The 17,426-nt window shown below is 40.4% G+C and overlaps 1 protein-coding gene across 1 annotated transcript in view; it reads right to left on the bottom strand.

Moving 5' to 3' along the window:
- Nucleotides 1-17,426, bottom strand: part of DNAH6 (dynein axonemal heavy chain 6) — a 290,936-nt gene that overhangs the window by 153,096 nt on the left and 120,414 nt on the right. The window contains exons 24-32 of the mRNA XM_061168664.1: nt 16,447-16,666; nt 14,401-14,565; nt 14,203-14,316; nt 12,714-12,839; nt 12,473-12,628; nt 12,027-12,188; nt 5,414-5,551; nt 2,424-2,591; nt 287-435 (exon numbers count right to left, since the gene is read on the bottom strand). Of these exons, the coding sequence (XP_061024647.1) occupies nt 287-435; nt 2,424-2,591; nt 5,414-5,551; nt 12,027-12,188; nt 12,473-12,628; nt 12,714-12,839; nt 14,203-14,316; nt 14,401-14,565; nt 16,447-16,666 (1,398 nt within the window). The remainder of the gene's footprint in view (nt 1-286; nt 436-2,423; nt 2,592-5,413; nt 5,552-12,026; nt 12,189-12,472; nt 12,629-12,713; nt 12,840-14,202; nt 14,317-14,400; nt 14,566-16,446; nt 16,667-17,426) is intronic.

Here is a 17,426-nt window from a genome sequence, read left to right as displayed (position 1 = left end):
TATGTGATGAGTTCAGGGGAAACAAAAGTTAGCCAAAGCCTAGTGGAGACTCAGGTTTGGTCTGGGGGCAGCTATGTTGGTTCTCACAGTGAAGAACCTTGGGATGAAGAGAGATGCCCCATTTCACTGTGGCAGGGGGGTGTCAAGGTAAGCATGATGACAACAGCAGCAGCTAACATTTATTAATCACTTGCTATGTTGCTTTAAGAGCCATCTGTGAATTACTCATGAAATGCAAGTGATGACGTGGTTGGAAACTTGACTCTTGCCCACTTTGGTTTCTTACCCAGCCATGACCAGTACAGACTTCACGGCTCTCATGCCAAAGTCATAGTGATCCTGCTGAGAGAGCTGTTCACTGCAAAGCTTATACATCTGAGTCATTTTTCTTGCTAATATTTTACTGGATTCAAATCCTTCAGAATATAGAATTACCTAGAATGGAAAAACATAATGCAGCGTCTATTATATTATATTGATAACAACATATTAGCATAATACCAATGTATTCAAAATCTACTTTAGGTATTATATTGTATCTCTCCAAGTTGTTATATCCTTTAACAAGGAAATGTAAAGATTGAAGGGAAAAGGTTTTGTGCCACAAGGTGGAAGGTGGGATATTACATGGGGATGTCTGAGCACTGATTCTGCTTTCTTTCGATAGATGAAGATGTGGTCTTGGTGACATTTGGTTCAAGAAGCAGCAGAGCCTACTGTGAAAATGTTCACATCGTGGAGGCTGGATGGTGCTGTGAGGCCTGAGTATAAAAGCACGACTTGAGCTTCCCTGATCTGACAGTGTCAGTGATGCACTCCCTTTAGGCTCCTTGGGAGTCAAGGGAAGCTACGCAAAGATTTGCAGCCTCTCCCCTGCCCTAGGAGGCCACCTTCCCTCTGACAAGTTTCTGCACCCTTGGTTAAATAAATCAGTGATGATAGTGGAGGTGGGTGTGGACACTTCCTTCAATCCATAATCTACTCAAATCACTGCAGTTGGCCTCGGAATCGTGATTTGAGATAATGCAGAGATTTCATACTGATGTCTGTTTTTTTTCATTCCTCTATCACTACCTATTAGCACAGTACTCTGTGCACTGCAGGTGATTAAAAATATTTACTGATGACAGACCCTGATTCATTTAATCTGTAACAACAATAGGAATAGCACTCAGAAGACTGGATTTTTAAATTTCTCCAATTAATTACTGAGTAATATAACAATAGGACAAAACGTGAGATGTGAACACAATGTTGGACTGAGTTCCAAACCTGGTTTTCTTCCTACCAGCTTTGGACAATGAGCAAGTCATTTACTGTCCTGTCCAGAGAGGGGTCTGGAGTGAAGATGCCACCTGCTTTAACTGCCCACCACCCCACCTTACCCACAGAGGACACTGGTGGACTCATGAGATGCTGTAGGCATTATACTAATAAAAGTTGTACTTTTTCTAATGATAGGATTTGGCATGGTCTATTCTATTCTTAGGCAATTACTTTTAATTCATGTAGAGGAATATTTTAAATTAGCTGTTGTCAGGAATTTATTAGCCACAGGAGTAATATGTGCTTTCTGAGAAGCTCCGTTCTAAAAGGGGTAGCATCCCTTGCTGTGAAATACAGCACCGAGCATGAGGGGCCTTCCAGAGTCCTGTAAACATCCTATATGTTGGTCTTGGTGATCACACAGGTGAATACGTGTGTAAGGATTCACTCTGTTGTACCCTTATGATCTGTGCCCTTTACTATATATAAATTATACCTCGGTAAAAAGTGCCAAGAAAAATACATATAAAATTTAAATACACTGGGTGTTAACTAGTATGAAGAAACAAAAAAAGTTTAAATAGAAAGATTCCTAGATAGATACAGAAGGAACAAATACAATCATAAATAATTAGCTTATTAATGATTGCTATTTTTTGACTAAGTTGATACAGACTAGAAACAAATCCCTGCCCTCCATCATTAGTGATTAGTATTGCTTTTACTTAACATCCCCTGACTCTAATTTAAAAAAATAATGCAGCAAGAGAAGTGAGAATAATACAGTCGTTTTAGAATAATCTAGACATTTTAATTCCTAGAGACAAACTGATGAACCCCAATGAACTGGTTAATTAAACTTACTTATTCATTCCAGTTTTGGGGGCTTACTATATTCCAGATACCATCCTGGGCTTTAGGGATATAGCAGTTACACACATACACACAAACACACATGCACACACACACACACACACACACACAGAGAACAAAATATTCTATGTGGTAACGATCATATCTACACACTTAAGAGGAAACGATACTGTATAACCTTGGCTAGACTGCATTCATAAGGGAAACTTTCTACCACAATAGAATCAAATACTAAATAAAAGAAACAAGCTTAAGTTTTTGCTGCTTTATAATGTGAAGCTCACCTCTGCAATCAAGGCATAATTTGGAACCATCATCGCAAAGGGTCTAAACAGGGCTTTCAAATTATCTGGCAACTCGGTTCTGCCTGCATATCCAGGATTCATTGTGATGAAGGCTGCACAAGTCATAACCAACTTTATTTCCCGCCCCTCAAACATGAATCTAGAGAGCTGTTGAAGGGAAAGAGAAAATATAAGTTAACACGTCCCCCGACATTTGTAAATTCTTTCCCATAATTACTACTCGAGTACAAAACTTGTGTAACATGCATTCAAGCAAAGACTACTGAATCCTGCTGTTGGGAATGTTTCCCTCCTGATTCTGTCCTATCCACTCCCAATCTCTTCCGGGCTACGTGCTTCCTGCTGTCTGCCTTCCTGCCCCTGCCTTGCCCCAGGTGTCTCCGCCTTCCTGGCCCAGACCTGTAATCTTCTAGGCCTCAACATCTTTCGCTGAGACTCCTCAATTCAACTTAGATTTAATGGCCACCAAACCTTCTCCACCACTACCTTCTGGAATCCCTAAGAAATTCGAATCTGATCTTAGTCCTTGAGTGGTTGAGGGCCCACTGTTAGAGTCATTGGAATTACCCCTTCACTTTCATTCAACAGCAAGCACCCATTGAGCATCTGTGCCAGGTAGGCAATGGGTTAGGAATGGGCATACAGAGCCCTTGAGAAGCTCCTGGGTTTGTTGTGTAGAGTTAGACCTAGGACCATGACCATGTAGTGCAATCGATGCTACAGTGGAGGTGTGTGCAGAGCCCGCAGGGAGCAAAGCTCATAGGAGGAGCAGGGAAGCCCGTGTGAGACCTGGAGAATGAAGAGGGTATTTCCCATAGATGAACAGGGCAGCCATTCCAGTCAAAGGGAGCAAGAACAAGAAACAGCGTTGCATGTTCAGGGAATGGCCAGCTATTCACTTTGCTAAAGGGTAAAGTTCTAGGAGGAAAGTGTAAGTAGGCTGGGGCCTGAGCATCATAAATCTTGCATGCTCGGCTAAAAAATTTAGATTTTGTTCCATGGATGGGCAGAAACAGAGAGTTTTGAGCAGAGTGATAGGACCAAGGATGGCATTGGACAGGTTAGACAAACTACAGACAGGGGGACCAGTAGGAAGTGTTATTGGGGAGATGAGGAGAGTCAGAATTAGGGAGTTCTTATTGGAGATGAGAGAGATCTAGGAGGTACAATTGAATGGACTTGGTGATGGCTTAGATTCTGGGGTTGATGGCAATGGGAAAAATTCAAGATGAATTCCAGGATTCTAGGTGGGTGACTGGATGAAGGCACTATATTCAGTCACAAAGAATACAGGGGAAGACCATGATGGAGCTGGGGTGATGTGTCATAGCCTGGAGGAGAAAGTGCTGGACCGCACAACTGGAGACCCCAGTCCTGCTGCTGTTAAATGGCTTTTGTGTTATTCAAACCTGTAAATTGCTGTGCTTTAGTTTCTTCATGTATTCTAGGGGGCATATTCTACTCCAACTATCTCATCTGACCACCGGCAAAGTCAAGGGTGAGATTTGGTTAGTCTCAGATGTCCTCCTACCTTCCTTTCACCTCACATGGTTGCCCTCCAGTTGGCAATGCTTCAAGGCTGCTTGCGTTCTCTCTGGTTCCTTCTCCCTTGCTCCCCAGGCTTTGCTAAGCATGCTAAGCACTCAGGATGGTGATAACGACTGACATTATGTTATATCTGGTGGTCCCTGATTTTAATGCAGGCCTCCCGGAGGGTGTGTAGTTGGAGGAGCATGCACCCCACGGTCACACAGATTTAGATGTGTGTCTTGGTTCTATGTTGTTCCCAGAAATGTTTTAATTTCTCTTAATCTTTTTGACCTGTAGCTTGGGAAAATTCCATCTACTTCACATTGGTTTGGTGTGAAGATGAAATAAGTATAAAGTACAATGATGTGTACAATTTAGTAGCTGGTAAAAGTCCAATTTCTGCTTTCTTTTTACTTGTTCTATAATATGCTTTTTTGCAGAGGCGATAAAATATTTAACAGCTCTTTAGCAGGGCGTTTTCTGATGAGAATGGCCCCTGTCCCTAGAGCGGGAGCTGGGTCCAGAGGTCCCCTTGGTAGGTCAGGATGAACCCTTGTGGCTGGATCCTGAGGAGGTCTGAGACTTTTCAGGTAGGGGCCAAGGTAATGGTGGGGACCTTCCAGGGGCTCGGGGCAGTGACTATTTAAATATTAAACAACTGGCAAGGCTGTTCTGGTTTGTACTGGCTGAACATCATTCTGCCCTTTGATGACCTCATGACATAATCTCACAAGGTCAACACAGAGCGGTAGGGGACTTGGTCCCATCCTTCACTGCCATCACCTTCCCAGTACAAAACCCTTCTCCAGGAACATGCTCATATGGGCTAAATCAGATTTTAAATAGTGAGGCCATTTTAATATCTTCATCTGGCCCTACACTCCTTGGCTTTTCCAGCCCAGTGAGTTCTGGAGAGTCAAGGTCCCCCTGGGTTTTCCAGGACTCTTCTCTCATTTTTCTACCAGCAATAGGCTGAGACTAGGGACCATGAGGAAGGCAGTAGAGCCTAGAAGAGGCAGCATTAGAGAAACCTAGCAGAGAAGTATATGTCAAAGGCAAGAATAAGAAAGGTGAGGAGTAAAAGAGGAGGTAGAGGAGAACGGGACAGGGAGTACAAGAAAGTGTGTGTGTGTGTGCGCATGTGCATGTGTGTTGAGGGTGGGAAGAACAAGGTCCCATGAGGGCAGGGACTGAGTCTCACCAACTCTGTATCCTCAAGTCCCAGCACAATGTCTGCCATACAGTTGTTTCTCTGTGTTGCCTGGATGAACAATTAATTCATCCAACTAAGTCCCGTTGCTGTAATACTCACCAATGACACTGGAAACTTGGAATACATAGGCTAAAGTTAGCACTGTCCTTCCTAAGATGCAACATGCCGTAAATTCATTATGAACTTAAGAAACGCGATCTCCACAGACAACTGACCAGTGCCTTACCTTTGCAGCTTTGGCATTCCTGATGGTAATGAGCTGCTGTGCGATGACTGACAAAACTTCTATGTCAATTCGATTAAATTCATCAAAGCAGCACCAGGCCCCTGACTGTGCCAGACCACTGAAAAAGCGCCCCATCATCTGAAATCAAAATACATTCAACTATATATTGTAGAGTTGAACTCCTTCAAAAGTTAAATTTTGAGCTGAAATAGTAAAAGGAAAATAGGTGGTATCTGGAAATCAACAATGGTTTTATGTGAATCCTGGTCTTATGTCAGAAGTTAACACCTTTCTCTAAGAGGAAATATCTTTTTGTCTTCTCTATAAATGATTTGAAGCTAATTTTTATTTTTAAATCAAATGACAATCTGACCAATTTTCTTACTTTTTCATAACCTCTGTTCACCTATGTAAATACTTCACAGGTTCTCAAAGAAACTAACACCTAGAATAGACACACTTAATGACTTAAGAAAACCTTGAAAAACTTTACTGGTAGAAGCTTTCACCATCTTTACCAGGTACGACACATGGCACACAACAAACAGGAACCACTAAGCAGAAGCACAGCTGCACAGGGTAATGTAATTTCTTCTACAGCAGAATCTTAATGGTGGAGGAGAATGAATATGTACTTGTGGCTATCTACAGAGGAAAGTTCTTTTAGAGACTTGAATTTTGGGTTAAGCATTTGTACAACTATTGTATTATACCATCTCTATCTCTTTAAAAATAGAGCTAATTTTTTTTTGTTTTTTTGTTTCAAGATGGTCAACTGAGCATATACTGCTACCATCCCTTCCTCCTAAAAGCCCACGAATGACAGAAAGGTAGAACTCTCTCCATTTCTGTATCTACACTTATACCTGTACCTGCTTGATGAAAGTATAATGGGAAGGGAAACCAGCAGCAGGAAGAAAGTTTTGAAAAAAAATCTTGGAAGATGGAAAGTACATAGATACAGATTACTCAACTGAGAAGGGCAGAATGCAGGCCCAAGACAGAGGGAAGGAAGAACTGCCTTTCAGGGGGGTCTCCAAGAAACGCCGAACCCAACAGCAATACATGCAAGAAAAGCAGACACAGGTCCCAGGGTGATCCTTGGGAATTAGCCAAAGATGAGTACTTGGAATGATCAGGTTTGTGGGTCCTTCCCTTCTCTGTCCTTCCCTCTCCTTATTCCAAGTAGAGTAAACAGGGCTCTTAAGGCTGGCAGTGCTGACACTCTCCCTCCAGCCTAAAACCCAAGGACTGACTTGTAGAGAAAGGGGGAGGTCTGTTTTTGGGAGATATAAGGAGATATTGGAAGGAGACATTAGGCTTGGGAGATAAGGAAAGCAGAGATAAAAAAAGATGATTTCAGACCTCCACTTTACTCAACTGAGAGTCAAAAGGATAGACAGCTCCATCCAAGAGTGAAACCCACTTAACTTCACTACTAGAAGAAAAATCCTTATTATTTTGGCATTTATAAAATGTTTCTGGCTTCCTGGTTGCCCATGCCCACACACTGTATGGGGAAGCCTGCTAACCAAACATCCTACATTCCCACAGAGATCATGGGAGCTTTCTCATTTAAGACAGGGGCCTTTTGAGGAAACAAGTTGTTCTCACTAATCAACTCAGTCCTCACTTAAGAACTAAGTAGTAAAGTCAACACACATTTGAGAAACATCAACATCAAGGAAGAGAGAAGAAGAATAAACTAAATGAGCAACCCTGAAGAAAATGGAGGTAATTTGGAGAACAAAAGAAAAAATTTAAAAATTCAAATGGAACCCCCAGAGAGATTTTAGAGGACATTTCATTCCTATCATAAAACAAGATGCTCTAAGAAAGAATTAGTGAGATATAAGAAATAATCCCTGGAAATTAATTATATTATAGTCAAGATTACAAAAATGAAATAGATGGACTAAACAACAGAATGGATAAGACTAAAGACCAAGCTGGTATTCTGGAAGACAAAGCTGAGGAACTCCTTCATATTGTAGAGCAATGGTTTCATTCCCCAGGTGGTGGGGGTACAGGAAGACTTTTCAAGGGATATTAATGGGACAGAAGTTTTAAAAGAAGAAAATTCCAGGTCAAATGGGACTATATCAAACTGAAAAGCTTCTGTACATCAAAGGAAGCCATCAACAAAATGAAAAGGCAACCTAAGGAATAGAAGAACATATTTGCAAATCATATATCTGATAAGGGGTTAATATCTAAAATATATAAAGACATCATACAACTCAATAGGAAAACAAACAAACAAACCAATTTCAAAATGGGCAAAGACACTTTTCTGAAGAAGACACATAAATAAATTGTCAACAGGTACCCTGAAATATACTCAACGTCACTAATCATCAGAGAAATGCAAATCAAGACCACAATGAGACATCACCTTACACCTGTTAGAATGTCCATTATCAAAAAGACAAGAAATGACAAGTGTGGTGAGGATGTGAAGAAAAGGGAACCCCTGTGCACTGTTGGTGGGAATGTAAATTGGTGCAGCCACTATGGAAAACATTATGAAGGTTCTTCAGAAAATTAAAAACACAACTGCTATATTATTCAGCAATTCTAATTCTGGGTATTTATCCAAAGAAAATGAAAATCACTAACTCAAAAATATATCTGCACCCCCATGTTCATTGAAGCATTATTTACAATAACCAAGACATGGAAACAACCTAAGTTTCCAACAATGGATGAATGGATAAAGAAAATGTGCTGTGATATATATATCACATTTGTGACAATATGTAATGGATGGACCTCGAGGGCATTATGCTAGGTGAAATAAGCCAGACAAATAAAGACAAATACTGTAATGATATCACTACTATGTGGAATCTAAAAAAAACATGAAGTCAAAGACATAGAAAACATATTGGTGGCGATGGATGTTAACTAAACTTACTGTAATCATTTTGGAATATATACATATAACAAATCATTATGTTGTACACGTAAAACTAATATAATATGTCAATTACATCTCAATTTAAAAAATTCCAGATATTTATCTTCAATATGGGCTCTTTGCTAAAATTTATCTCCCTATAGCATGCCTGCAGTCAATGCCCATAGCTTTAAGATCACTGGAACTCATCCATGGTAAAAAAAATTGGGTTTATTGCTTATTGCGATAAGGGAGACCACAGACCATGGGAAACCATGAGATGTCTCAGTAAAAGAACATTAAAAGGACTTCTTATAGGAAAGTTTGAGGAAGGTTCAATGAAGCAGGGTATTGCTCTATGTATTACTTTTGAAGGGCGATTGTAACAAATGACTGTAAACTGGGTGGCTTAAAACAACAGAAGTTTTTTCTTGCATAATTCTGGAGTCTAGAAGTCTAAAATCAAGGTGTTGGCCAAGCCATACTCACTCTGAAAGTCCTAGGGGAGTGTTCTTCCTCGTCTCTTCGTAGCTTTTCATGTTTGCAGCCAATGCTTAGTGCTCCTTGGCTCACCTCCTGTGTATAGTCACATGGCCTTCTCCTCTCTGTGTGGCTATAATCGAATTTTCCTCTTCTTACAAATCCACTAATTATTGGATTAGGGCTCATCCAGGTCCAGTAAGACCTCAGCTTAGCTTGGTTATATCTGCAGAGACCCTACTTTCAAATCAGGTCAGATTTACAGGTTATCAGTCACTAAGACTTGAACATGTCTTTTTAGGGGACACCACGACACTCTAAATTTTTGTTGGCAAAAAGCTGAGGCGATTCTCTGATGGGTATCATAGTAACATCTATCTAGGAGTCTATAGGGCAGCGTGGCTCAAGGTGTCAGTAAAGATGTAGCAGTTACTCTGGTTAGTGGAGAGAGGAGGATATTCGATCATTTTTGTGGTTTGGACAGAGTTCTTGTTTGTGTCTGTTCTCAGATTTGATTATGGTGTGGTTTTTGTCTCAAGGCATCATGGGCACAAAGTGACCAAGTCTGATGTTGGTGGTCTATGAAACTGTTTGAGTTCAACTGGAGAAGCACAGAGACTGTTTGAACCAGGCCAGCTCTCAGCTGATAGCGGTCAGCGGCTAATTTCACCCCCCTTTTTGAAAGACACTAATTGTGTAGCAATTGATTGACCATTAAAAAAGAATTTTTGGAGTTATTTCTGCCATTTTAATTTTGAGGCTTTATACTTTAAGAGAACTTAAAAGAACTTTTTGTATCAGAGTATTTCAAACATACACAAGAGGTAAAAGAAGGTGCTCAGTTTAACAACCATCAACATTCTGCTCTTTTTAAAATACTTCCAACACTTTATGCTGTTGTTGGAGTATTTTAAAACAAGCCCCAGACATCATTAGTATTTCATCACAGATTCTGTAATGTGTAAGAACCTAAAAACAAAACAAAACAAAAAAACCAAACCAATACCATTAACACATTCAAACAAAAATCAAGTAATTGGTTTTACCAAAACCCAAGTAATTCCTTGATGTCATATAACACCAGTTCATGTTCAATTTTCCGCAATGGTCCTAAAATGATCCTTTTACAGTTGGATAAGGATGCAAACAAGGTCCAAACACTGCATTTGGTTAATGTGTCTTTTTTTTTTAACATCTTTATTGGAGTATAATTGCTTTACAATGGTGTGTTAGTTTCTGCTGTATAACAAAGTGAATCAGCTATACATATGCATATATCCACATATCTCCTCCCTCTTGCGTCTCCCTCACACCCTCCCTATCCCACCCCTCTAGGTGGTCGCAAAGCACCGAGCTGATCTCCCTGTGCTATGCGGCTGCTTCCCACTAGCTATCTATTTTACGGTTAATGTGTCTTTTAATCTCTTTAAATTTATAACAGTTCTCTGCATCCTCCCCCTTTTATGCAATTTATTTTTTAAAAGTCTATAGGTTATTTTCCCTGTGGAATTTCTTGCATTCCATATTTGGCTGATTGAATTCTTGTGGTGTTAACATGTTTCTCTACCTTATATACTTCTTGAGAACTGTATTTAAATCTAGACACTTAATTAAATTCATTAGTTTGAGGTTTAAAAATTTCTGAACAGGAATAATTCAGATTGTGTACCAAAGCAGAAGATACATGTTTCCTGGTTGTCTCAAATTCAGTGACGTTTTGATTGACCAATGGATAATTAGCTTGATCCATCCATTACAAACCTTCCAATTAATCTTTTAATGTGGTTTTAGCAAAGATGATCATTAGCAGATCTACTAATTTTTTAGAGTTTGCAAAATAGTAATTTCTAATGTTATCCCTCTGCATGTATTAGCTGTGACTCTTCTATAAAGAATTATCCTCATCAACTTTTTTTATTGAGGTACTGTTGATTTACAATATTACATTACTTTTAGGTATACAGCATAGTGATTCAATATTTTTATAGATTATACTCTATTTATAATTGTTTGGGAAAATAGTTATTTTTCTCAAAAAGTGTATTTATGTTAACATGTAATGAATTTATTATGGTTATTTTAAAACAAATATTTTAATTTTTATTTCACTTTATTTAAAAGAAAGGCTATTTATTTAAAATTTATTTATTTATTTATTTTTGACTGTGTTGGGTCTTCTTTGCTGCGTGCAGGGTTTCTCTAGTTGCGGCAAGCGGGGGCTCCTCTTTGTTGCAGTGCGTGGGCTTCTCATTGCGGTGGCTTCTCTTGTTGCAGAGCACAGGCTCCAGGTACACGGGCTTCAGCAGTTGTGGAGTGCAGGCTCAGCAGTAGTGGCTCGCGGGCTCTAGAGCACAGGCTCAGTAGTTGTGGTGCACAGGCTTAGTTGCTCCACGGCATGTGGGATCTTCCTGGACCAGGGCTCGAACCTGTGTCCCCTGCACTGGCAGGCAGATTCTTAACCACTGCGCCACCAGTGAAGTCCCCCCCCCCACAATATTTTAAATGCAATTTTAATTTCTAACATGGTGTATATCAATAGATGTAATCCATACATATAAACAAAAACTTTTTGGAAGTCTCAATAATTTTTTTTTAAGATTTTTTTTTGATGTGGGCCATTTTTTAAAGTCTTTATTGAATTTGTTACAATATTACTTCTGTTTTATGTTTTGGTTTTTTGGCCGTGAGGCATGTGGGATCTTAGCTCCCCGACCAGGGATCAAACCCGCACCCCCTGCATTGGAAGGCGAAGTCTTAAGCACTGGACTGCCAGGGAAGTCCCAGGTCTCAATAATTTTTAAGAGTGAAAAACTCTGAGAACTACTCAATGAAAAATCTTACCGTGAATTCTCACCTCCTACATATTTCATTTTCAATACGTAACTCTGAATTGCTCATCTCTTCCTGTAAGCTTATTCCTTGTTCCTAGATTTCCCTGCTATTCTGTCTTGTATCTCATCTCCTCTCTTTCTACCTACTGACATGAACAGGTCTTTAATCTTACCACCATTTGACCAATCCTCCCCTGGCCTTGATTCCTACCTGGCCCACTCGGATTGCCTTGTGTTGACTCTCCTCCCTTGCTCTATTTATTCCACTTTAATCATTCCTTGCCTCACTAGTTTTCCCTAGCTTGCCATCACCCGTTTCTCTCCTTCTTTTGTTATGTCATGTTGCAAATAGAGAAAGCCACATAAAACACTTAATGTTAGTGTTCAGATGCCAGGACCGTACCTTGTAGTCCAAACCATCGGAGCAGTTAAAGACCACACACTGGATGGCGAGAGCTTTTGCAAGGTCTTTGGTAGTCTCAGTTTTCCCCGTGCCAGCAGGACCAGCTGGTGCGCCTCCCAGGTCGAGCTGCAAAGCCCCCATGAGGCAAAGGTAGCAGCGATCCTGAAGAAATTGATAAATTTTCATTATTGAAGGGAACTGACTCTGGTCACAAATTCATAAGTCCTTTCCTTTCTATAGCAGGAGGGTCATTATTTTTTTATGAAAGGTTCTATAGCAATTGAAATATACTAAAAAATCCAGGCACATGATCAAAAAGCGCAAATCTCTGCTTAACAAAGATGTATTCATGGCAAGTCCTTTCAAGGGTTAATGGTAGAAGGAAACTTCTCAGAACATTTTGGTGGGGAAAAAGCAGTAATGAACCTAAATGATCAGTAACTTACCGTGAGAGGAGTAATAACTAATCTTGGGCATGCACCCAAATACTCATAGCCATAAGTATACTGAGAGAGCGCCATCCTTGCCACACAATTGTCCAGGTCTATATCCCAATAATAGCGCAGTTGTCTCTGCCAGTCAAAGGATTCAACTACCTCTACCTACATAAGTGATGACAATGATACACATATTAGATGCATTAATTTCAGAAAGAAATATATGATTTTATTTAAGTAAAAGAGTTACCTTGGCTTGAACAAGTTCAGTGACTATGTCTCTTGCATGTACATCAATAGTAATTAAGGCAGTTATGATGTTTCTGTGTAATTTAGGAAGAGTGCCTCGGACTATTGCAGCCAGGGCATTTAATCTCTAAAAATTAAAAAAAAAATGTGATATATAAATTTCAAAAATCAGCTTACATGTATATCTTTTTACTATTAAATTTGGAATAGGAATTTTTTGAAAGTATCTATAAAATTAGATACCTATAAAATTAGATAGTTTTGACAAATGTCTATTCCAAATTTAGTAAGAATCTGTAATTCTGTGACCCAGGACAACAGTTTAACTTATTTAATTCCTATAAGGCTTCTGTGAAGTACAATACAATCTTTACCCCAGTTTCACATTAGAGGAAACTGAGGGTCACAGAGGGTAAGGAAATTGACATAGTTATAAAGTAGCAAAAATTGCACTTGAGTAGACATTTGCCTCAAGGAAAGCCTGTGCTCTTAACCACCATGTGATGATGTCTCTAGAGAAGACGGTTCTCCCTAAAAATCAAATGTGATTAAGGTAGTACTCTTCATTTTCAGGGATAGGATTTTTTTTTTTTGGTGGGGAGGGGGTAATAATCAGAAATTCTGAGCATCTAAACCAAGCCAATGATTGATTAAACGAAAGCATTTTTTGATAGGCTGAGTTCCTGATTTTCACATAAATGGTTAAATCTTTTTCAGAGAAGGGCAGTGCCTCTGAAGGCCTTGAAATGTTGTGCTGAGTTTTCACTCAGGCTGACCCTGATCACCTCTACAAAGAGGTCAATGGGACTTTCCTTAGCAAGTCTTTTCTCTGGGGCTCTTTGAGTTGAAATTCTATCGAGGACCTTCATGAGAGAGGTTTTTTCCTATTTCAAGAAAGTTGTTTCCTCCTTTTTCTGTTTTAAGGGTGAGTCTTTAAAAATGCAACATTGCTTGGAAGTCGAATTGAATTTGGAGTTAAAGATGTGGCCTGGCTGTAAAGTTGCATTTCCCAACAATAGCTCAAAGATTTGTGTAGAATGGTATTTAATTCATTCAATTATTTATTGCTTTATTGATAGTTGCCTGAGGCTTCTATAAAATAGTACAAAAGCACATGTTGGGCCTAAGAATAGAAATGGCACAAATCCTGTGGTTTTCTGGGGTTGAATCCACTTCTAGGAGAGGTATCAGGACCCAGGATAACATTTCTTCTTAAAGGTGGCAAACCATTATAATCCTGACATTTTCCTCTTGAGTTACGCTTTCCTTCTATTTTTAATAGTATTCATATACATACTACACAAACATCAGGGTAGTGTCGCTGAGAAAACTTGAACAGAAATAGTTTTGGTGAGAAGCCCAAAGCTTTGGATGTCATGTCAGAGGCTTACAATTTCTGAAGTAGTGAATTTGCATTAACCACGCCAATAAAAGCCACTGGGACCATCTGGCACAGCGCTATGTTCGATGTCACCCTGCCATAATCTCACCTCAAAGTTTACTTTTTCAAAAGCTTCCAGGGCCTCTAAATGGTTACCGTCTTCTCTTTCCAAACACTCCGTCAAATCGCGGCACCACATGATTTGAGAAATGGTCAGGATCACCTGCATGGAAACACCTTTCTTCAGTGTGTGATGCATCTCACCCAAACAGGATCCAGAGGCGGAGATTTAAGGAGTGTAAGTTACTTGAGAAGGGTGGCCGGCGATCACCCATACTGTCCTCGGTTTCCCCAGATAGTCAGCGATGGCAGCTTTGCACAGGCGACGCAGAGACGTGAACATGGCTTCTTCCACTTTGCCCAGCCACTCCTCCACGTTGCCTCGGGCCTTGAGGCCTTTCCCCAGGCTCACCTGGAAGATAATCAGACCGTGAAAACATGTAGGCTGTACATCCTGTGTACTTTGTAACGGAACCCTGAGCTAGGTAAACACGGAAGCCTGAACATGAACACTGGCACTTCTACTGATACCCACTCAACACCTCTCTTTACACCGCCCCTCCCCCCCCCCCGACCCCCCACTTGGTGCTTTATTTCACTGCTTCCCTTTGGAGCCAACTCCCGGAAAGAGGAGTTTATGTGCACTAAATGAATTCCTCCACTTTTTTCCCTTACTTCCTGCCATCTGATTTTTGGCCCCAACCACTCCTCTAAATCTGTTCAGGTCATTAAGGTGACCAGTGCTCTCCCAATCATCCAGTCCAATCGACGCTTTACAGCCCTTTTCATATTTATTTCTTGGACTACCAATGACCTGACTGCCCTGGTTGTCTGGGCTCCTGCATCTGTTCTTCTACCCTCCCTTTAAATGTCATGTTTTCCCTGGATCCTAGCCTAGGTCTTCCCCTTTCTCTTTTGCACTAGTGATGAACAAATTCTTTTCCAAGAGGATCAATTTAGGACAAGTAAAAAAATTTTCTTTATTGAGGTATAGTTGATTTACAATATTATATTAGTTTCACATGTACAACATAATGATTCAATATTTTTATAGATTATACTCCATTTAAAGTTGTTACAAAATAATGGCTGTATTTCCCTGTGCTGTACAATATATCCTTGCTGCTTATTTATTTTATACATAGTAGTTTGTAACTCTTAATCCGCTACCCCTATCTTGCCCCCCCCCCCCACTGGTAACCACTAGTTTGTTCCTTATATCTGTGAATCTGTTTCTGATTTGTTATATTCACTAGTTTGTACTACTTTTTAGATTCCATATATAAGTGAAAACATACAGTATTTGTCTTCCTCTGTCTGATTTATTTCACTTAGCATAAAACCCTCCAGGTCCACCTATGTTGTTGCAAATGGCAAAATTTTATTCTTTTTTATGGCAGAGTAATATTCTATTGCATACATATACCATGTCTTCTTTATCCATCCATCTGTTGGTGGACACTTAGGTTGCTCCCATGTCTTGGCTATTGTGAATAATGCTGCTATGAGCATTGGGTGCATGTGTAGGACATGTAAAGTGTCTATGGGCTCCTTCCAATCCCATAGATACACTACTGTGCTCTACCTGGACTGAAATCCTTGGCATTTCCCTGCATAATTTCTCTGTATGGAATGCTGTCCCTCCCATGTCTCCTCTCCACCTTCCTTGGCTGCCTGTGTGTGTGTATGTGTGATTCTCCTCTGTGTGGTCACCTGATTCCCCACAGTCTGCTAATGCATTCACTTGCTTGGTGTTTACAGGCACTGTGCTGGGCCCCGGAGAGGCTGCTGCCAAACAATGACAACTAATACTTCATAGCACCCACTCAGTACTGTTCTAAGTAATTTACATACACACTTGAAAATCCCCAGCAACTCATTAATCAGGCACTATTACTAATCCTTGCTTTACAGATGAGGTTAAAGATTGGGAGTGGAATCCATGTGTCCGGGCAGTAGAACCAGCTCTTAACCACCCTACTCTCGTGCCCCTTATGGAGAGTTAAGACCTGGCTCCAGTACTTTCCACCCTGTTCCCAAGAACAGAGCACAGCCTCTGTTACTGCATTTTCTGTGGGGCTTTTCAATTGTTTGACTATGTCTCTGCTGTCTTTGAGTTCTTCGAGGGCAAGAATTTTATCTTTGATTATCTTTGAAATTGCTGAGCCAGCAGAAGACCAGATCACAGTAGCACTTGATGAATGCTTAGCATGATGATGAATAAACCTCTACCCTCCACCCTAGAAGAGTAACAAAGTTTACGCATAAAGAATTATAAACAAAAAGCCCTTACCCTTTCTCCCTCTGGTGACAGCATTGCTAAAATATCATTAGTGTAAATCTTTTCTGGCTCTGCATCCAAGCCAGGAATTCTTCCCTCAGTTGGAGGCACGAGAGCAAATTCGAGCTTTGAAATGGAGTCGAAGCATTTCCTTAAGTGTGGCTGCACAGCTTGGGGATTTCGTGTCTGGGCCAAAATCTCCAGAAGCTCATCATTTGACAAGAAGTAAAATCTAGATTAAAGAATATACTTAAAATGTAACTTGAAACTGAAGCAAAGCCTTATATGGACATGAAAGATAAATCCCTTAGCCACATCTCTTCCCCATACACTGATTTCCTGGACCTCTATCCCATGGGTCTGGGTCTGGGAGGCCACGTGTCTCTAAATATGATTTTTATAAAGATTAGTGTGGATGCATCTCAAACATCTGGAATTAGTGCCTAGTACATAAAAGGTAGATATTTTTCATAAAAATTGTAAAGATGCTAGCACTTGCTAAGATATTGATTTGGTTGTATGTCTGTTACTTGGCTTTGAGCTCCTAGAGTGAAGATATATTACTTGTTTTCCCTAGAATCTGGCCTTGTACCTCACATATACCTGGTATTCAATACATAATTTGTTGAATAGATGAATGGGTGGCTGCAGGAACCTTACTTAGTTCTGTGACTACACACATGTGGGCCATGCTGGTGTGATCCTGCCTGGGATTTTCTTAGATACTGCCCAACAGGGCCATTTGGAGACATGAAGATACCCTAGGAAAAAAAAAACTGGAGAAGGGGCACACCTGGATGCCCAGGGATGAGAGAGAGGGATGAGGGTCTGGCTGGAGAAGACACTTCACTCCTGTGGAGGAAGCTGCCTATGAGAGACCCCTCGGGATTGGAGGGATCCCATTAGCACGTGGAAGGCCCCACGTGAGAGAGGGGCCCAGTTGGTACCAGCCAAGTCAGGCTTCTCCTGCCGTCTTGCCTCTCCTCCATTTC

This window comes from Eubalaena glacialis, chromosome 14 (genome assembly GCF_028564815.1).
Source record: "Eubalaena glacialis isolate mEubGla1 chromosome 14, mEubGla1.1.hap2.+ XY, whole genome shotgun sequence".
NCBI lineage: Eukaryota > Metazoa > Chordata > Mammalia > Artiodactyla > Balaenidae > Eubalaena > Eubalaena glacialis.
This window is presented reverse-complemented; position numbering and strand designations above follow the sequence as displayed.